The 21,417-nt window shown below is 50.1% G+C and overlaps 1 protein-coding gene across 4 annotated transcripts in view; it reads left to right on the top strand.

The window, feature by feature from the left end:
* CEMIP (cell migration inducing hyaluronidase 1) overlaps positions 1-21,417 on the top strand; it is a 175,398-nt gene that overhangs the window by 115,304 nt on the left and 38,677 nt on the right. For all 4 annotated transcript variants that reach the window (XM_032263838.1, XM_032263841.1, XM_032263840.1 and 1 more), the window contains 4 exons: positions 1,997-2,129; positions 2,876-3,067; positions 15,066-15,241; positions 17,716-17,925. In XM_032263838.1, the coding sequence (XP_032119729.1) occupies positions 1,997-2,129; positions 2,876-3,067; positions 15,066-15,241; positions 17,716-17,925 (711 nt within the window). The remainder of the gene's footprint in view (positions 1-1,996; positions 2,130-2,875; positions 3,068-15,065; positions 15,242-17,715; positions 17,926-21,417) is intronic.

The raw sequence follows: 21,417 nt of genomic DNA, 5'->3' as shown, positions 1-21,417 counted from the left end.
CAAAACTGAGGTCACTCTTTAGGATAGAAAAAGGAAAAAAGGAAAAGCAGCAGAATTGGGTAGATGTTCTCGTGAGATTACTGTTGGATGTAGCACCTGGAGAAATCTCCAGCCCATTCCGTGGTACTCTCAGGCTCGGTTCTCAATCTTGTGGCATCTCCCACTGATGAACATGCTTGCCTCAGGGGAACATGTCAGGAGGCTTACCTTAACTGACCTCGAGCTTACACCTGAATCCCTCTGAGCATCAGCGTTGACCTCCATCTAAAAGCAAGTTTGCAACCCTGTCTCTCTGGCTGTTGCAGAGACCATCTGAGATAGTGGGTGTGAGTGTGTTTTTGCAGGAAATGGCTGAGTTTTCATTGTGGCTGAACTCACATCCACATGGCTCTCCTTCTAAGCCAAAGATAACGGATCTGCTGGGTTCAGAACAATGTTTCCTAAAAAGTCTCTTCTTTTTTTTTGATCGGCTGTACTGTCCTTCCTTATTACCCCCGTCTGGTCCCTTTGGTCTCTATGCCAAAGATGACAACAGCTGCAGCCTTGCTCTAAATTGCATGTCTCTGAATGACAGTCACGGTCAGGATGCAGACACACCCTGGCTCTGGGATGGGCCCCAGCTGGCAGGGATCATGCCCTCCTGGTAGGGAGGAGAATTGCTCTCTAAATTCTCCACCTGGCCTTATGGCTGCTCACCAGCCAGCCCTCATCCACCGAGACCTCACTGTATGCCAGGCCCTGGGCTGAATGCTGGGGACAAGGGGGCAAAAACCTGCTCCTTGCCGTCCCAGGGCCCACTATGTAGTGGGAGGAGGCAGACATTTGAACAAAGGACAGTAGGTGGCTAGCGCCTTAGGGCAAGAGTGGGTGGGGCTTAGAAGTATTGCATTGTAGTTACAGAAGTCTGGGTTCAAGTTTTAGCTCTGCCACCACCTGGCTATGTGATCCCGGGTAAGTGACCAAGCCTCTCTGAGGATCAGTTTCCTTATCTATAAAACTAACAGCAGCCTCATAGTTTTGCTATGAAGATGAGATGACATGATATAGGTAAACATCTCGCCTTATAACTACAAAAGTGGTTCTCAAACTTTGTTGCCCATTAGAATCACCTGGGCAACTTTTAAAAGTCCAGATGCCCACCAGGCACGGTGACACGTGCCTGTAGTCCCAGCTACTCGGGAGGCTGAGGATCGCTTGAGCCCAGGAGTTCTGGGCTGTAGTGCGCTATGCCGATCAGGTGTCCGCACTAAGTTCGGCATCAATATGGTGACTTCCAGGGAGCGGGGGACCACCAGGTTGCCTAAGGTGGGGTGAACCGGCCCAGGTCCGAAATGGAGCGGGTCAAAACTCCCGTGCTGATCAGTAGTGGGATTGCACCTGTGAATAGCCGCTGCACTCCAGCCTGGGCAACATAGCGAGACCCCGTCTCTTTAAAAGAACAAAAATTATAAAAAATATAAAAGTTTAAAAAGAATGAAGTAAATTTTTTAAATGATAAAAAAAAAAAAAGTCCAGATGCCCATGCCGCACCCCAGACACAATCAAATCTGAGACTCCAAGGATGGGGCCTGGGCATCAGCATTTTTTAAAGACGCTTTCCCATGGGATGCAGGGAGATACATTGGGTCCATTGGCCACTGTTCATGGTGCTGCAGCGGTGGTGCGCATTGTAAAACGTGGTCAGCCGAGATCCTAAAAGAGCACCTACTTATTCTAGATGCCCTGTAAAGTGTTCACCCAGCCATAAGCAGTAAATCCCTCATTTCGATATACTGTAGGACCTCAGGCCAGGCGTTTATTCCAAGACTTTAGGCTGTCTTTCTCATAACAAAGCCGATGGGGGTGATCACTGGGATAATCATCTCAGGCCATCGTATATAGCGTTGCGGCAGGGACAATTTTAGACTTCTGAGTACATGTTTAGAACGTGAATCATCACCTTCCTTCTTGATTAAATAAAAATGACTTTGCTCTGTAATTTCTGTACCACTCCCAGGCCACTACAATGGATGGAGTTAACCTCAACACCGAGGTTGTCTACAAAAAAGGCCAAGATTACAGGTTTGCTTGCTACGACCGGGGCCGAGCCTGCAGGAGCTACCGTGTGAGGTTCCTGTGTGGGAAGCCTGGTAAGCAGCCCCTTGTCGGGGACGGAGGTGCAGCTGCGGCTCGGTTCCTTGAACTGGCAGCTAGGCAGGCAACCTCCAGATGTCTCAGTGAAACAGCGCTCCCAGAGGAGAGTACTTTTGTGACACAGAAGCAGTGGGAGGGGCCTTGGAGTTGGCAGAAGACAGCAGAACCCCACCCTGCCCATAAGTCTTTCAGGAAGGGGAAGGGCCTGGTCCAAGACAGCCAGGGTGCAGATGGAGAGAGCTGTCCTCCCCTGCAGAGAGGTGCAGCTTTATGCTTTTTTGGGTGCTATTATTTTAAGCCCAGTTCCAAAGGTGCTTGTTAGAAAAGATTGGAAATGGTCGGGTTGTTCTCGGAGGCACTTGGCCATCTCCAGAAGGCAGTCATTAGGAATGAAAGTTTAGGGGGAGAGGTTTATGGCTACCGAAAATAATAGTTGAGAGGAACTGTATTTGTTTTACATCTTTAGCAAAGTGGGTGGGGTGAGGCAGCCACATTTAACTCCAGCTAAGAAGTTAGTGGAAAATTCCTCTGCCCGGAGCTAATGAATGACTCTTTTCTGGTAGGATTTTTGTTGACTTCAAAAACCTTTACCAAGAGTGGGATGGAGTAAGCTAGTGATTTGGGTTTTGGATAGGCAAACCTGGCATTTACTTATTTAGGGAGGGGAAGGGAAAAAAGAGGTAGCCAAGCGTTTGCCAAGGGCAAAGGGCTCTGTCTCAGTCTTTCCTGTTTTGGGTTGCAGTGAGGCCCAAACTCACAGTCACCATTGACACCAATGTGAACAGCACCATTCTGAACCTGGAGGATAATGTACAGTCGTGGAAGCCTGGAGACACCCTGGTCATTGCAAGTACTGATTACTCCATGTACCAGGCAGAAGAGTTCCAGGTGATCCCCTGCAGGTCCTGCGCTCCCAACCAGGTCAAAGTGGCAGGTAGGACTTTTACTAATCCCTCCCTAGACTTGGAGATTCTGAAAACTGTTAGGCTTAAAGTAAACTGAAGCTATGACAAATCTGTATCAGTCAGCTACGGCTGTAATGATGCTGCATAACAAAAAAAAAAAATCTTGAAGCCTCATGGCAAGCCTTTATTTCTTACTCATGCATCTGGAGGTTGTCTAGAGTTCAGCTTCTCTAGACTGAGCTTGACTCCAGGCTGAGAGTTGGGTTCGAGTCACTTCCATATGACTCCCATTTTTCCCAAAACATGTTCTTCTCCTGGGGGAGGTTGCAAACTCCTAGGGGTGAGCAGAAACACAGAACTCTTAAAGCCTAGGCTCAAAGATGGCACATTCTCGCACTCACATTCCATTGGCTACAGTAAATCACATGCTAAAGTGCAACACAAATTGGCTAGAGAAGTATGTGTCTCTCTTCAAGTTTGAGGGGGAGGCAGTGGATATTTGTTAGACAATTATTCAATCTACTACAAAACTTTTATTCTCTTCTATCTGGGGGTTTGAGGTTTTTCTTTTTTTTCTCCTAAATCTCGATTTAGATGTCCTGTAATTTATGTTATGTGAGGTTGCTGGAATCACAGATTGTTAAAGGTAAAAGGAGACTTGAAATATAATCCAGATCAATAATTCTTAGTATGGGGAGTTGTGTTTCAACTAGAGTTCTTTGGTTGTAAGCAACAGAATCCAACTTGACTATCTTAAGCAAAACAGAAATTTATTGAGAGGCTATTCAACTTGGAGAACTAAAGGAGAAGCTGAATACCCTGCAAAAGTGCAGAGAACAAGGTAGCCTCTGGGGTCTGGGTGGCAGGAACTAATGGATGCATCCTTAAGGCATCATCTTTAAGAACCATGCTTAGGAGCCGGGGTGCGGTGGCTCACGCCTGTAATCTTGGAAGGATGGATGGATGGATCACCTGAGGTCAGGTGGGTGGATCACCTGAGGTCAGGAGTTCAAGACCAGCCTGGCCATCATGGAGAAACCCTATCTTAAAAAAAAAGAAAAGAAAAGAAAAAAAGAACCATGCTTAGGTTCTGGGACATAGTGCTCCAAAGTCACCTTCCAGGGAGAGAGCAACCACTTGGACTGGTGGCTCGTGTACTCACCCTTTGGCTAGGAAAGGCAGGAACCTTCACCAAAAGGTCTTCTAAGACTGCATCAAAGGGATAAATGGTCATTCCCCAAAGGAAAATTGGGATGTATCACCAGAAGAAACGGGAATCAACGCTGGGCATTAAACAACGCTGCAGTGGGGCTGGGAGAAAGACTGTGGATTGAGAAAGCATTTTTAATATGTTCGCCATATCCATTTGGAAAGAAACCCACGGAACATAAAATTCAACACAATCTTTGGCTGGCTGAGATGTGCTTGAGGAAGAATCTGTGGAGGAAAAGTTTAAAAAGTCTGAGAACATTGATGGAATTCAGTCCCCTTATCTCACTCATGGGGGAAGCAGACCCTAGAGGTCCTGTGGCAGAGGCAGTCCACAAACACTGCAGCTGTGATGCCAGGGTGCCCATCATGCATCATCTCAGAACCTGAAAAAGAAGGCTTACATGCTTGGGAGGGGGATGGTAATTTGGCGAGTGTAGCTAAAGGGAGGGAACGAAGCAGCAGCTTGTGGGTAGAGGCTGAGAGGGCTGGACATTTGTTCCTGCCCAGAACAAAGTAACAGAGTCTGCTTTTTAAAATGATGATGTTTGAACCCCTACATTATTTGCAAAAGGTTTTGGGGTATCTTACCATAAACACAAGTCCAGGTAAATCTGGCACCCCGGGAAAAAAAGATAGAAGGAGAATAAATTCAGCGAAAGCAGAGAGGGAGGTGACCGAGATTAGCAGGAGAGCAGAAGATACTAAAATAAACAATAAGCTTTATCTCTGAGCTTCCTGGCAGCCAGAGGAAAGAAAGAAACTTCATGAATTACTTAACTATCACTATCCACTGAAAGGAAGGAGACAAGAAGCCTAGAAGACCAAGAGGGTCAACTTTCTCTTAGCTCTGAGCCACTGAGGAATTTGCCGCAGGGGTTTTCATAAGAAAGATATTCACGACAGTGTGAGCAGTCATGCTGGGGGCAGTTTTATGCAAAGGTGCTCTGTGTGGCTATTTGCAGTTGAACTCCTAATAGTAGATGGGGAAAATGGAGATAATGATTATGACGACTTCCTGGGATTGTTGTGAGGGTTAAAGGAGTTTGTGTATGTGAGGCGCTTATAATATTGCCTGGCACACAGTAAGTGCTCAATGAATGTTAGCTCTTATTATTACTATTAGGTGCAGTAATTCAGCAACTGTGCTTAAAGATGGGAAAGGAGGAAGGGGCATGGCTAACAGCATTTTATAGCTGACCAATTCTGCTTTTTTGGGACATGCAAGTGGAGGGTGTTGCAGTGACAGGGAAGCAAATTATTTATTATTATTATTTTGTAGAGACAGAGTCTCACTATATTGCCCAGGCTGTTCTCAAAATCCTGGGCTCAAGTGATCCTCCCTCCTCAGCCTCCCAAAGCGCTGGGATTACAAGCATGAGTCAGCGCACCCGGCTGTCATTATTAATGAACACCCGAGGTCTGTCATAGGCCTGCAGCTATTTCTCCACATGCCTCCAGTGCCTCAAGGTGTGGATGCCATTTCTGTGAGTGTGCATGTTGCACGCTTCCTCCATCCTTAGGCTGGGCAGGTGGCCTTGTCCACCCTTTCTTCACAAGGAGGTGGGCAGGAGCATTTCATCATTTATTCACCAAGCCATTAGAAAGCATATATAGGCCGGCGCAGTTGCTCACGCCTGTGAACCCAGCACTTTGGGAGGCCGAGGCGGGTGGATCACGAGGTCAAGAGATCGAGACCATCCTGACCAACATGGTGAGAACCTGTTTCTACTAAAAATACAAAAATTAGCCAGGCATGGTGGTGCGCACCTGTAATCCCAGCTACTCGGGAGGCTGAGGCAGGAGAATCGCTTGAACCCGGGAGGCAGAGGTTGCGGTGAGCTGAGATCACGCCATTGCACTCCAGCCTGGTGACAGAGCAACACTGTCTCAAAAAAAAAAAAAAAAAAAGAAGAAGAAGAAAAGAAAACACATATATATGCCAGCCTTGCATACGCTGTGGTGAGCAAGATAGATGTGTTTCTTGTCCTCAGGGAACGTGCAGTCCAGCAATGAAGATAGATATAATTCCAAAATAGAACAGTGACAACCGCTATCAAAGTGGAATATGGGAGGTGCTGGGAGCATAGAAAAGGGAGATATGGCAAAGACTGACAGGCATGGGCGTCTTCCCAGAGGAGTGAGCGACTGAGCCGAGACAGCGTAGAAGCTACCTCGGGAGAGGTACTGCCAGAGGGGAACATAAAGTTGAGGGGAACATGGGGCGTTCCAGCTACCAAGAGGCCCGGAGTAGCTAACATGGAGAATGGGAGAGCTGCATGGGGTTTCAGGGAGAGGGAGGGGCCGTGGCGCAATCTGGGGCTTTATTTGAAGTGCGCAGGGAAGCCATTGGAGAATAGAAGCCTACTGAATTTCCCCTGGCAAGGAAGCACTGTCTCAAGCTGTGTCTAGAGAAGGGTGCCCGGAGAAGCACGTTCCTAATGATTATTAAATACTTACGTCTTCACCGAGTGACTGTGTGTCACCCAGGGACAATGCATTTTGAAGAAGCTTCTGGGAGGTCAGATGTCCCCCTGGACTCTTGGCGGGAGTGGCATTCAGATCGCCTGAACCGATGTCACTGCTCACTATGAGCTGGTCCACGGGCCTGGGGTGGCACATGGGCTGTTTAGGAGGGTGAAAGCCTGACTGTGAGCCCTTGCCTGCATGGAGCGGGGAGGGCATTCCAGGGAGAGGCATGCGGGCTTTCTTCAGACAAGTCCCCGTCTGTGCCCCAGGCTGGGTCACCCCGAGGGCTGCATGGGAGACCTTACTGTGAGCAGGTCCTGTCCAGGCAGCTGTGGTGCCCAGGGTGGCCCTGACCACGGGGAACCTGTGTGTGTCAGAGCATTTCTGGCTCAGCCTACAGTGCGGTTGGGGTGTCCCTGCAGGAGAGCTGCTCCTCTCGATCACATTTGACCACCAGAGTCAGCTGCTCCTGGGGGCCCCTGGGGGCCCCTGAAGGCTGGACAGAATGCAGTGAGGCTGCTCCAGGCCCCAAGTACACAGCGGGATAGGATAAGTGGAGAAGATGCTGGGCCTGCCTCAATGCCCTCCACTTCCCTTGGGTTTAGCCCCACCTACACGTGTTTCCCCATCAGCCCCACCCCAGCTCTCCTCCCCTCCCCTAAAGATGTTCCGCTTAGAGCGGCCGCCTCCTTTGCTCTGCCCAGGAGCTGTGGGGCCCCCATGAAAACAGCATCTCCTGGTGAACAGCACCAGAAAAGCCCCAGGTAGGGGTGCCCGTGTGAGCATGTGTGTGAGTGTGTGTGTGTAAGTGCATGTGTGTGTCGTGTCTGTCTGTCCTGGAGAGGCTCAAATTCATCCTATTCATCCCCAAGCCCATTCTCTGGCTCTCCATCTCCCCATTGACAGGGATCAAGGACTCTACCCACTTCTCACTTTCCTCTGAGCGCCCCCCCATCCTGTGCCGTCTCAGGCTTCTCTCCCCCAGGCTGGCTGCACACGGGGACACATCCTTCCTGGGTCCTCCTTCCTCATTGCTCCCAGATTCCATTCAACAGGACCGTTTGCATTTTAAGGCCTTTCTGACGGAAAACAGATGGGAGTAATGAAGTAATGAAAATGCATGAATCATCAAAAATATGTTTCAAAATTTTGTCACCCACAGTATGAATCTCAACAGCTCACAGTGTGGCAATTGGAACTCCCCTCCCTTGTTTCCTGCCCCCTTGTCTTTACCACCTCCCCACTTTGCCCGTAAACACCCTCCATACCTTTAAAGAATGCCACCATTAGCTAGAATTAACATGAATTTAGTTTTCTGTGATATTCGAAGTACTTCACATAAGCCATCTTGTTCACTCTTGGCAAAACAGTAGGGGCTGTTGTTTTCTTCATGACACGAATGGGAAAACTGAGGCTCATGGAAATTGAATGTCTAAAATTATATTCTGACTGGGCAAGGTGGCTCACGCCTGTAATCCCAGCACTTTGGAAGGCCAAGGTGGGTGGATCACCTGAGGTCGGGAGTTCAAGACCAGCCTGACCAACACAGTGAAATCCGGTTTCTACTAAAAATACAAAGTTAGCCAGGTGTGGTGGCACATGCCTGTAATCCCAGCTACTCAGGAGGCTGAGGCAGGAGAATTCCTTGAACCCGGGAGGCGGAGGTTGTGGTGAGCTGAGATCCCACCATTGCACTGCAGCCTGGGCAAAAAAGTGAAACTCCACCTCAAAACAAAAAAACCTATTCCTCAGTCACAGCAGCCGGGTTTCATGTGGCCAGTAGCCACCGGTGACTACTGGCTACCCTTCTGGATAACCCAGAATAGAGCATTTCTTTCATCACTGGAAGTTCTAGTGGGCGGCAGTGATACTAGGTTAAGCAAGTCAGCAGCTGAGCCAGGATTCTAAGAGCCATCTGGCTCCAAGGCTACGTGCCCTGCTTCACCCTCCCTCTGTAAGGGCCCTTGTTCCCGGAGTCTCCCGGAGTCCTGCTAGGTCTGAGCTCCAAGTGCACACTGGCTCCTTCCATCGGAAGGTCCTTGATGATGTTCTCTTGACCCCAGGGTGCCTAGCTCCCTGTGTACCCTGTAGAGAGGGTTCTGGGGGTTGTGGAACCTGGACACCTGCAGAGTAAAGATGAGAGAAGGTCAGCATCTGCAGGCCTGGGTAGGGCAACGGTGCAGAGCCCCCTGCTTCCCAGGCCTCTTCCCCTTCACCTGGGTGCTCGTGCACTTCTGGATTATTTGAGATAAGGCTGGTTTGGCCAAGTCTGCTTTTCCCTGGTGAGGCTTCATGTATCAGGGCTTTGAGGAGGAAGGGAGGGGTGAAGACTTGGTGGGAGAATTCTGAGGCAGGATGGAGGGCGGGGGAGTCAGGCACACAGTGTCCTTCGTCTCTCGGATAGCAGCCCGGGAGTGGCTAGCGAAGGCGGCAGCAGGACAGATAAAGTGGCTGCCACAGCTAACAGCCACAGCCAGGTCTTGTACAAGGTCTTGATAGGAAGCTCTGCAGCCGGGGAGGCGGCTGTGGGACCGAAACATGCCTGCAGCTCCCAGCTTGACTTATATTTCCTTGGCTCACAGGAGTCTGATAAACACAGTGCCTTCCCCTACCTGACAGCCACTCCTCCACCCTGCCCAGCTTCCCCCACAGGACAAAGAAAGATGCCAAATTTGCCATCTACCAACTCCCGTCATTACAGGTGTGAAGCCAGCGGTGGGAGCCTTGGGGGTGGTGCCGGTGACAGCTGCAGGTGTCAGTTCTGTTACACTGGCCTCCTCCCATGTGCCAGGGCCTTCATTCCCAAGCACGTCCCATAGATTCATTCATTTAACAATCACAGCCCCCTTTTGAGGTATGTGCTATTATTATCTACATTTTACAGATGAAGAGCCTGAGGTTCCAGGAGCTTAAATAATAGACTCAGGGACTCCCAGCTGTGAGCTGAGTTAGAATCTGCCCCTCACAGCCTGACCCCAGAGTCACAGTCCCCCATCACACTATCTTACGTCTATAGCCGCGTTCAAAACTGGATCCCTGGAGAGGCTCTCTGGCCACCTACAAGAGCCGAAGCAGAAGCCTCTGATTAGTGTACTTCCTGGACACCCCTTTTTTTTTTTGAGATGGAGTCTTGCTCTGTCCCCTAGGCTGGACTGCTGTGGCAGGATCTCGGCTCACTGCAACCTCCACCTCCCAGGTTCAAGCAATTCACCCGAGTAGCTGGGATTCCAGGCGTGTGCCACCATGCCTGGCTAATTTTTTGTGTTTTTAGTAGAGACGGGGTTTCACAGTGTTAGCCAGAATGGTCTCGATCTCCTGACCTCGTGATCCACCCGCCTCAGTCCCCCAAAGTGCTGGGATTACAGGCGTGAGGCACCACACCCAGCCCCTGGACACCATGTTTTAAGGTGGATGCTGGCAAGCTGAGAGAAGTACCCAGAGCACCCGGATACATGTGCTGTGAGGGATGGTTGGAAGGCAAGGGATGAGCGTCCTGGAGGTGTGGAGGCTTGGCTGGTTTCTTGGCTCTGCCAAGCACTGTGGGAACTCGCAGAAGATACGGCTAATGCTGACTGTGGTCAGAGAGGGCATCGCTGAGAGAGAGAAACGAGCTGGATCTTGAGGGAAAAGTGGAGAAAGCTGCCGCAGGTGGAGGGAGGCACACGGGTGAAAGCTCTGGCATGTCCAAGGAAGGATGAGGGTCCGGTCTGGCTGGAACAGAAGACGGTGTGTGGGAGTGGGGAGAGACGAACCCACAGGAGCTGGGCGTTTGGCTGTGTCCGTCCCTTAAACTGGTACGCAGGGAGCTGAGTTTTGCATGGAGACCTCCTCGCCATCCCCTGCCTGGCAGGACTGAGCCTCCTGCTCTCTGCGCAACGTTTCCCTCAACATGCTCAACCCTTTGGGGAGTTTGGGAAGTCTGCTTGCTTCCCTTTGCAAAGTTCGCCCTGTGCTCTCAGGACCCACCCCTGGGGCTCCCCGTCGCTTGGTAAGTTCGTGGGCTGCTGTAAGATGCCTCTAGGGCACTGGCAGTTCTTCCTTTGCACCCTAAGAACAGCCCAAGCCAGCCCCACTTGGTTGGAAAGCCTCTGGGAGTTTCTGGGTACAGACACAGCCGTCCACGGGGGCGTCCACTAGCAAACAAAGGAACTTCCAGATCCAGCGTGGCTGGAGGTGTAGGGCCTGGAAACCCAGGCTCCTGCAAGGCCTAAGGGAAAGATACTCCAGCTCCCTGAAAAGAAGGGCCCATTTTTACTGTCCTGTTTGTCTGCAGGGAGCATCTTGACCTGGGGTAGTTTGGGAGAGTAGGAAAAACAGGGAAGGCCGGGCGTGGTGGCTCACACCTGTAATCCAAGCACTTTGGAGGCCAAGGCGGGTGGATGACCTGAGGTCGGGAGTTCAAGACCAGCCTGACCAACATGGTGAAACCCCGTCTTTATTAAAAAAAAAAAAAGAAAAGAAAGAAAGACAGGGAAGCAGAGGGTGCCAAAAATCGTTTGGTCTCTGTGTTGATCCTCAAGCTCTTCCACAGGTGAGGAAAAAGCAAAGGAGGAAGATGTGTCCAGGCAGATTTCGATGTGCAGGTGATAGACGGCGTGTAGGACCCAGGAGAGAGGGGCAGGAGTAGCAGAGGGAGCCTGCAGGCTGTGAGGAGCTCCTTCACCTTTCCATCCTTCCTTCAGACCTTCAAATGCAGGTCTGAAGCCTGGGAGGGGAGAGGAAGGAAGGATGATTCGGAGGAAGGAGCTCAGACTGCAGTGTGGCTCTAAGAAAGCTTGAGTGGCCAATGGGAAGCTGGGGAGCAAAGGCTGCCTGCTGGGGGCGTCTCACCCGGGGCAGGAAGGGCCTGACTCTAGACTCTAGTACCTCTGTGGAGCTCACTCACCGGGGAAAACGCACGTGGATCCTGAAGGTGCTGCTGGAGGCTGTCCGCTCACCCACGTGGCGGCAGGCCCCCTCCAAGAGAAATCAGAGCAGGACACTCCTGTGGCTGCCGGAGAGAAGACCTGTACGTGGGAATGAGGTGATGCGTCAGTCCTTGGAGGAAGAGGCCAGGGTGCGTGGACAGTAAAGAGGCTTCGGAAAGACAGGACTCACGCTCTCATGGGGCATGCCCATCGAGTCACAGGTGGAGGCATTGTGTTGAAGGTTGCCTTTGTGGGAAAGGTCCCGCAGTCCCACGGCGCTTACTCCGTCACAGAGCCAGGATCTAGGGGTGAAGAGAAACAGCCCAGACCCCGTGTCAGCTGTGGGCCCACATTCTCCTCCCCACTCACCATCAGGCCCTGAGCACACTCTGACCTTCCATTTCCTCAAATGGAAAATTAAGTGACTGCAAAAGCCCTTCTGTATCGGGTTCCTCATAATTAGATCTGATTATAATCCATTTCAGTATGTCCTTCAGTGAATCCTTCACTGGACTTGTGAGTCTCTCTTCTCATCAGACATTCTGCAGGTCCAGCCCTCTGTCTGGTTCCCCTGAGGCACTCGTCACTCAGAAGCCAGTGCAAAGTTCTTTTTCGGAAAGATTCTGCTCCCCCACACCTGGGAAGGCTCCATGACTGAAGACCACAGAGCCGATGGATGGGAGATGAGTCAGAGATGAAAGGAGAGGTTTTTCCATGGATGGCCAGCAGGAGCCCTGCTTCTGGATCTCAGAACTGCGAAGACACGTGGCCCTGTAGCATAAATGTGAAGCCACGTTCAGTGGGATACCCTGGAGGAAGGAGCTCCCACATTCTGCAGAGTTAACTCATTTCATATCATTTCCCCTGGTTGGTGTCAGAACCTTGGATGAAACCAAAGGCCTGACAGCTTCCACGTGTGGTGTCCACTCCTCACCCCTTTTGCAGGGCACAGACCTTTATGGCATCTGCCTATCAGGGAGTGAGAGTACATTGCAGTAAATGAAATCTTTCTAAGGCTTTTTTGATGTCTGATACTTGTTTAAAGAAGGACTCTGTGCTGGGTGTGGTAGCACCCACTTGTAGTCCCAGCATTTGGGGATCCCAGGCAGGAGGATTTTCTGAGCCTGGGAGTTCAAGACTACAGTGAGCTATGATCACACCACTGCACTCCAGCCTGGGTGACAGGTCAAGACCCAACCCAGTATCTGAGAACAGGAGGACTCTGTGATAGATGGAATAAGGACCCCTAAATAATATGCGTGTCCTGATCTTCAGTACCCCTGAATGTTAGCTTATGTGGTAAAAGGGACTTTGTAGATGTAATGAGTTAAGGCTCTGGAGATAGGAGCTTATCCTGGATTATCTGGGTGGGCCCAGTGTGGTCACGAGGGGCCTTATAAGAGGGACACAGGAAGGTCAGGGTCAGAAGAGAGTGACGTGGTGATGGGGCAGCGACTGAAGTGAGGTGCGTTAAAGCGGACCGAAGGGGCCATGAGCCAAGGAACACAGGTGGCCCCTCAAATCTGCAAAGGGCAAGGAGCAGATACTCCTCTGGAGCCTCCTCAGGGAACCAGCCCTGTTGACACCTTGATTTAGCCCCATAAGACTCATTTCAGAATTGCGACTCTCAGGGCTATAAATTTATGTTGTTTTAAGCCACTAAGTTTGCGGTGATTTGTTACAGCAGTGGTAGGAAACTGATACCAACTCCACAGGAGATATTTTCTCAAATTTGCCATGAGTCAATTTCACATCTTGAATAAGATACTTCAGAGAACACCCACCATCTCGCTGAGTCTGCAGAATTCCAAAACAGTAAACATCCCTAGAAGCACTGCAGGCACACAGGACGTGCCGGGTGAAGGGGCAGGCAAGGGTCAGCTCTTCCTGCGGAGAAGACAGCAGGGCAGTGCCACCATGGTGGGTGTTGCTCGGGGCTAATTATAACTGTGGACTTCACATGTGGACACTGGCTGTGTCTGGGGGCTGAGGCCGGGGCCCCATTGCTCAGTCAAGATCATAGTGAAAGCCAAGAGGTGAGGTAGTGTGGTTCAGGCTAGGAATAGGAGGTTATTGCTGTCTGTAATTCATCCTCAAATGGAAGAGAAAGCATCCATAAGCCAGGTCAGCAATCTCAGTGACGAGCCAAATGAATTTAGAGCTCGCTTAAGATCTCCTTATTCCATAAAAGCATGTGGGATTGTTGTGGAGAAAGGATTTGGGGCTGTAAATCAAAAGCAGTTCTAAAGTTTGAACTCTCGTCACCCTGCAGCATTTTTGAGATGCATTTTCTGCACAGAGCAGGGAGGAAGGGACTGCATTTGGCAAGAGATTGGGTGGAGTGGTGGGAGGGGGAGAGTGGAGAGAAAATGGAGGGGTTAGAGGCAGATCACAAGTTCGGGGTCTCTGGGTATGGCAGGCGAGAGACTCGCAATTGCTAGGCAGGGTAGCAGAACTGGAAAAGGTCTTTTGTATGTATGTTAGTTTTTTAAGGATGGGAAAGTCTAGAGAAGTTTGAAGGCAGAATATAAGGAGCCCAAATGAAGGAAGAAATGAAATTGCTAGTGGAGGGAGTCCAGGGCCTTAAGGACAGGAAAAGGGGTGGCCTGGGGGCCAGTGCACAAGTGGAGGGAGCATCCTGTCCTCTGAGGCCAGAGGGAGGACGGAGGATGGTGAGGAGCTCAGTACAGAGTAGGGTGGAGGCTCTTCTCCACTGCTCTACGTGGTACCATGGAGGCATGCAGAGCCAGGCCACGGTGGTGAATGTGGAAGCTCCAGTCTGGCTCTTTCTAGAGCCCCAGGCTGTAGATACACATTCTGCATGAGGCTGAGGTAAGCAGAATAGGGATTTACCTGCCTTAACAGATCGTGAATTTGCACTGCTCTAAAGCAGAGGCTTTAAAGACCGGGGATCTGTTTTATCTTCCTAAGGTCAGCAATCTGCAGTCTCATCTGGAGACCAGTTTCTTCCCTCCTGTTGCTCTGCTGTCCCTGGGGCATGGCTCTTACCTGTGTGGGTGAGGCTGACCCACCAGCTCCCAGGAAAGAGCAAGAGGAGGGACGTCTGGAGGTGGCGCTTACCACTTCTCACATCTTACAGCCGCACCTGACTGCAGGGAGGCTGAGAATGTCATTCCCTTGGATGGCCCTGTGTCCAGCTAAGATGCAGGAGTCCAGGACTGAAAAGCAGAAGAGGAAACAAATATGAAGGGACAGTTAGCCATTTCTGCCAAGGGCTTGAGACTGGAGCCTGTGTAGCTGTGAGATCTGGCTGGGCGTGCGGGCGTGTGCCTTCACCTCCCTGACCTTCATCCTTCTGTAACATGAGACCACTGCGTACACCGGGCCTGGTGGTGAGCAAGCAGCAGCCATGGAAGCAGCTGGCTGGAACTCAGTGGGCATGCGGGATCTGCTGTCGTTTACCTGCCTCTTTCTGCCCTAGGGAAACCAATGTACCTGCACATCGGGGAGGAGATCGATGGCGTGGACATGCGGGCGGAGGTCGGGCTTCTGAGCCGGAACATCATGGTGATGGGGGAGATGGAAGACAAGTGCTACCCCTACAGAAACCACATCTGCAATTTCTTTGACTTTGATACCTTTGGGGGCCATATCAAGGTATGTGTGTGTCTGGCAGAGGCTGTCAACCCAACTAGGAGAGGCTCCATGATGTCACCCTCTAGGCAGGGCTTCCTGGTAGGGATGGGGATGAGGGAACAGGAGGTGGGATCAAGTGGAGGGCACCTTCTGGAAGTTTGAGGAGTCTATGTATTACCCATTGGCGTGCAGTTTCCCCCCACTAATCATTAACAATAAGAGAGATGATACCGCTAACTTGGCAACAAATAGCTCTCTGCTCTTGGCCACATGGTACACGTCACACTGTTTCAACATTGCCTTCATTCCTTGTCTTCATTATTTCATTATTCATTATTGCTCTGATCACTTCCTAAAAGAACTAGCATTCATCTTGCAAAAAGTCACGTTTATAATAGATCCATTACCGTATAGATAAAACAATAAGCAGGTGAGAGGACCTAGAAGTTGTAGCATTGGCCAGGCGCGGTGGCTTACGCCTGTAATCCCAGCACTTTGGGAGGCTGAGGTGGGCAGATCATGAGGTCGGGAGATTGAGACCATCCTGGCCAACATGGTGAAACCCTGTCTCTACTAAAAATACAAAAATTAGCTGGGTGTGATGGCACATGCTTATAATCCTAGCTACTTGGAGGCTGAGGCCCAAGAATTGCTTGAACCCAGGAGGTGGAGGTTGCAGTGAGCTAAGATCGCCCCACTGCACTCCAGCCTGGTGACAGAGGGAGGCTCAGTCTCAAAAAGAAAAAAAAAAAAAGTTGTAGCATTGAATTTACCTGTGAGTTTCCTGGTTAGAGTCAAGACAGAGGAGACATAGTGAGCTGCAGGGTTCTTACTGCACAATAGAGAAAAATGATACTAGTTTATTGGTGCCTATGTTTTCCTAGTATGAAGCTCAAGAGGAATTTCTTTTGTATCACAGTGCAAAGTGCCTTTTCCTGGCGTATTATGTTCCTTAAGAGACCCAAAATGGCTTCATGTGGTAATTGGTTTCAATGTCGATAGCACAATATTATCTCAGAGTTTTGTGAAGACAGTTCTCTTAAAGCTAACATCATGCACTTTAAGGATAAGACTTTTTGGTAGTATAACTGAAGAGACAAATGGAGTGAAACCTACAGCGTTCACAATGGGCGCCCTACTGGCATTTTATGTGAGATCATTCTTTGCCACACAGGCCTATATTACCGCTAGTGCTCTACTTACGACCACAATTTGTTCTGACAGACTGGTCGTAACACGATTTGGTTGTAAGTTGAGTAGGCTATATGCACGCAGAGATGGTAGTGCTGCCGGAAGCTGGTCCGCACTGTCGTACGCCCAGCTGGGCAACGTTTGCGCTGCCAGACGTGGAGCAGTCGTGGCTAGCGATTGTGGTCGTAAAGTCGAATGGTCGTAAGTTGCATAGGTCGTAAGTCGATCAATACCTGTATAGGATTTCCATCATCCCTGGTCCCCACTCATTCAATGCTAGCAGTGCTCCTCAGTCATTGTCACCACCAAAACACTTCTACACATATCCAGTCATCTGCTGGGTATAGGGTGGGGCAGAGGTGATGGTACTGTCCCTCAGCTGAGAAACTCATTAGTGAGACTAAAGCAGTAACAGCAGGTCTGTATTATACAAGCTGCCGTAGCCCCTTTCCAATCCCAAGAGCAGTTCCTGAGTGATTAGGGTACTCTTTCCCACTGAGCTCAAACTAGCCCTCAGAATCATTCTCAACACAGCTCTCCAGGGCAGCCACTACTGGAGCTGGCACTCCGATCGACACTGATTTTTGGAAGAAATGGTTAGCATGCCAATATTACTCTTCTCTCTTAGAGGTTGGCTGAGCCTGACTTTTGACAGGAATCCTTTTCGGACTGTGCTTTCATGGTGAGCACCTGGAGGGCAGGTGTTCCGTCTGGTCAAGTGGTTTTCTTGAGCCCAAAAGGAATGGCTCTAGGCATATTGTGAAGTGATTGTGTGGTGTCCCCTCCACTCACACACATGCCACCAGAACATGGGCTCATGAAGATTCCACAGTCAGCATTCCCCTTTCCTCTGCCAGGAGAAGGTCTTAGGTGGGAGACAATGGCCAAGACTGTTGTCGCTCCTTGGTCCACTGTCTTCTGGATCCCCCATGCTCATAGGGCATGCTTTTGGCCCCTCCAGGTTATCTCAGAGTTATCCCTTGTTCATAACACTTAGTGGCTTGGGAGACAGGAAAGGAGGGTCAAAGTGAGCCCAGGTATAGCACAGCCCTTTAGAACATCTCATTTCCAAGCAGTCCATTTCCTCACAGTGTCCTCTGTCATTAGCAGCACCTTGCCTGTCTTCCTCAATATAAGAAGGGCCAGACATTCTAGTCCATTTGCAGAGAATATATTTGATTTACTGAGTACCGAGTGGGGACTGATAAAGAACAGTACCACTGCATCTTTGGAATATGGGCACCAGCCAGGGAAATCCAGAAGCATCTCATGGTCTCCTCTCACTCTCCGTTCTTCTCTTCTAGTTTGCTCTGGGATTCAAGGCAGCACACCTGGAGGGCATGGAGCTGAAGCATATGGGACAGCAGCTGGTGGGTCAGTACCCGATTCACTTCCACCTGGCCGGTGATGTGGATGAAAGGGGAGGCTATGACCCACCCACATACATCAGGGACCTCTCCATCCATCATACATTCTCTCGCTGTGTCACAGTCCATGGCTCCAATGGCTTGTTGGTAAGCACCTTCTTCCTTCAGGGAACTCTGCGGATGGGCCATGGATGGTTAGCACTGAAGGGGTGTTCGGATGTAGATACCGAATCTAAGGTCTTTGGGGGTTGAACCATCCTTATCTTAGATTTTAGAAAGATATCAACTGGGAGCAGATCACCAACCAAACAGGAAGGAGAAAATTGAGGTTTGTCCTTATCAAAGGTACCAAGCAGAGATGGGAGAGTGATTCGTTTGGAGTGGTTTCTGGGAGTCTGTTTTCTCCTGTGCTTCACTGGCATAACAGGAAATCTGGAGATCATTTTGTGGCCACACAACATGACAGATTTGTTAACTGCAGACAGGGGGGTCATGCCAGGACTTGGCTGTGGTATCTACCCAACAGATCTGAGATGGTGACAACAATGGGCTTTTTTTTCTTCTGTTGAACCAAGTGTTCTTTCAGAGCAAGTGCTGCCGGGAGAAATACTCTCATTAGCAAATTGGCATGTGTATCAGAGGCTTGTCTTGATTTCCACAGATAATTTTTACACTAAATTGACCTTTCTCTAAGTGAACTACATTTCTATCCTCTATAAATTTTAATGCTGGACATCACAAAATGGCACCCTGCAAGCTGAATCTAGCAACCAGATGTGTTTTGTTTGGGTTGTACTGTGTTAGTGAAACATTTGAACATTTTACACTAAATTGATAATTTTACACTAAAGGGACTTTCTTTAAATGAACTACACTTATATCCTCTATAAACTTTAAAACCAGATATCACAAAATGGCACCATTCACCGGGCGTGGTAGCATGGGCCTGTAGTCCCAGCTACTCCGGAGGCTGAGGTGGGAGGACCGCTTGAGCCCAGGAGTTCTGGGCTGTAGTGCGCTATGCTGATTGGGTGTCCATGCTAAGTTTGGCATCAATATGGTGACCTCCCAGGAGTGGGGAACCACCAGATTGCCTAAGGAGGGATGAGCCAGCCCAGATTGGAAACGGAGCAGGTCAAAACTCCCGTGCTGATCAGTAGTGGGATCGTGCCTGTCAATAGCCACTGCACTCCAGCCTGGGCAACATAGCAAGACACCGTCTCTTAAAAAAAAAAAAAAAAAAGGCACAGTTCAAGCTAAATCCAGCTAAACGATGGGTTTTGTTTGGTTTAAATAGTGGTTAAAGAAACATTTGAATTAGTTTCCATCATTTAAAAATTAAGTGATTCTACATAAAAATCGGGATTCTTGGCTACTCTTGAAAAGCAGGATGGGTTGGCAGTGCCTGCCCGTGCTGCCTCTCTGCAGGGCAACAATGGCTTACAGCAAAGTCGAGGCTGCCTCCACCAAGACAGGTGTGCATTCTGTAGTGTGCAGCAGGCCCGCCATGGCTGTTACAATTACTGTAACACCCCCCACCAGGCCAGTGCTACTCCTTCATTGCCTGCTGGTCCCTGTGGACATTTGAGTTTGTAACCCCAGCTTTAAACCAAGCAGAGTGAACCTCACCAATGGGCGTGTGATTATGGGAAAATGAGGAGGATGTCGGTGTGGTTCTATTCAACTACTCTTCTATTATAAAGGAGTGTCTGTTGTTTCTATGTTTTAAATGCTCTGATTTAAAACCTCCCACTGAGTAAACAGGAGAGATCATCAGCTTTGGAGTCCTCAGGAGGGCCTGGATTCAAGGGCTTGATCCACAGGTTGTGAGCCGTGGAACCTTGGGCAAGTAGCTTAACCTCTCTGAACCTCAGTTTCCTGCTCAGTCAAGTGGAGAAACACTACCAAACACATAAGGCTGTTGTGAGGGTGAATGAGATGCAACTGGGGTTCATGTGGAGGTCCTGGCCACACATGAGGGCTGATTCTCCCCAGCAGGTGGTAGAGGACTGTGCTGGACCCGTTGCTGGAAGATGTGGGAATTTTTTCTGGCTCAAAGCATAAGGAAAGGAGAATGTTTTCTGGCTGAAGCTAAAAGACATCAAGATGTATTATAATTCAGAATGTCAGGGATGCTCTATTACACTAAGCATGGGCTCTGGAGCCAGACTCCCTGCGTTGCGGTTGGAGTTCTGCTACTTAGAAGCCATGTGATCTTGGGCCAGTCATTTGACTGCTCTACGCTTCTGGAAAATGGAGAGGACGGCACTGCTTATTCTCCATGGTTGCTTCCGGGATTGAGCAAACAGAGAACATGAAAAGCATGGAGCGGAGTGTGTGGCCCACATTTTGTCCGGGGTGCAGGCCTCGGGTCTGTCCTGCTCCCTCATGCGATTCACAGAACCAGTGCAATGGATGCAATCACACCTTTCTCACGCAGGGCAGTGATGGAGGTTAGGACACGTGATGAGGAGAGCAATATAGGATCGCTTAGGAAAGATAACAGGCTTCGCTGAGTCTTTGGAGCTTTACTTGTTCTAAGCATTTTTGTTGAAGTTCTATTTGTAAATTTAGCTTACATTCACCTACATTTCACTTTACTAAAGAGAAAGATATTCATATTACTGGAAGCCTGGAATTATAGATCTGCAGCAGTTTGAGTGGAAGCTATTGTGACTCTCAGGGAAAATACATAACACACACACACACACACACACACACACTCACACTCATACACACACCCTGGAGTGTGGACGTCTGGCTGTGCTTTCTCACTTGCTGTGTGACCGCTGGCAAGCTACCAGGCAGGTCCTCAGTTTCCTCACACGTGCTGTGGAGAATGTGATGGCTTCCTCTCAGGTGGTTCAGTTAGAAAATGCCTGTGAAATGTTTTTGGCTGTCTTTGGAATAGCAAACCTTTCTTAGACCACTCAGCTGCAGCAATGGACTCACGCAGGGGGAAGTGGCACAAGAAGTTCCGGTGGCAGGGGTAGAGGCCTTGGGCACTCTAGGACACCCGCAGGGCTGCAGGGTGGGAGGGGTTGGGAGAGCTGGGAGAGGCTGGGAGAGGGTGGGAGAGCTAGGAGAGGCTGGGAGAGCTGGGAGAGGCTGGGAGAGGGTGGGAGAGGCTGGAAGGGCTGGAAGAGGCTGGGAGAGGGTGGGAGAGGCTGGAAGGGCTGGGAGAGGCTGGGAGAGCTAGGAGAGGCTGGGAGGGCTGGGAGAGGATGGGAGAGGCTGGGAGAGGGTGGGAGAGGCTGGGAGGGCTGGAAGAGGCTGGGAGAGGTTAGGAGAATGGCATAGGCCTTGAGCCAGGAGTGTGAGTTCATGAAGATAGGCTGAAAGATGCATGGGGCAAGAGTGAAGGCAGCAGATCAGGGTAGCCCACGGAGCTGTATCTGGAGGTGGACTCTTGGAGCCAGAGCCTTGGACAGCCTTTCAGAACCAGAAGACCCTTGCTGCCCTGTATGCCAAGGTCTCCCTACCACCTGGCTCTCAAGGATGCCAGCTGCCAGACTCGGAGGGCCATTGTCCAGACATTAGGTGGCTGAGACACCAGCTACAGCCTGGTCCTGGTGGCCACATAGAACTCCAGCCTCACTCAGCTCAGGGCTGAGCTTGATGGCCAAGCTGGTGGGCTAG

Source organism: Sapajus apella, unplaced genomic scaffold (assembly GCF_009761245.1).
Source record: "Sapajus apella isolate SASKATOON/1434 unplaced genomic scaffold, GSC_monkey_1.0 scaffold139, whole genome shotgun sequence".
NCBI lineage: Eukaryota > Metazoa > Chordata > Mammalia > Primates > Cebidae > Sapajus > Sapajus apella.
The sequence above is the reverse complement of the archived record's forward strand: the minus strand, read 5'-3'. Positions and strand labels throughout refer to the sequence as shown.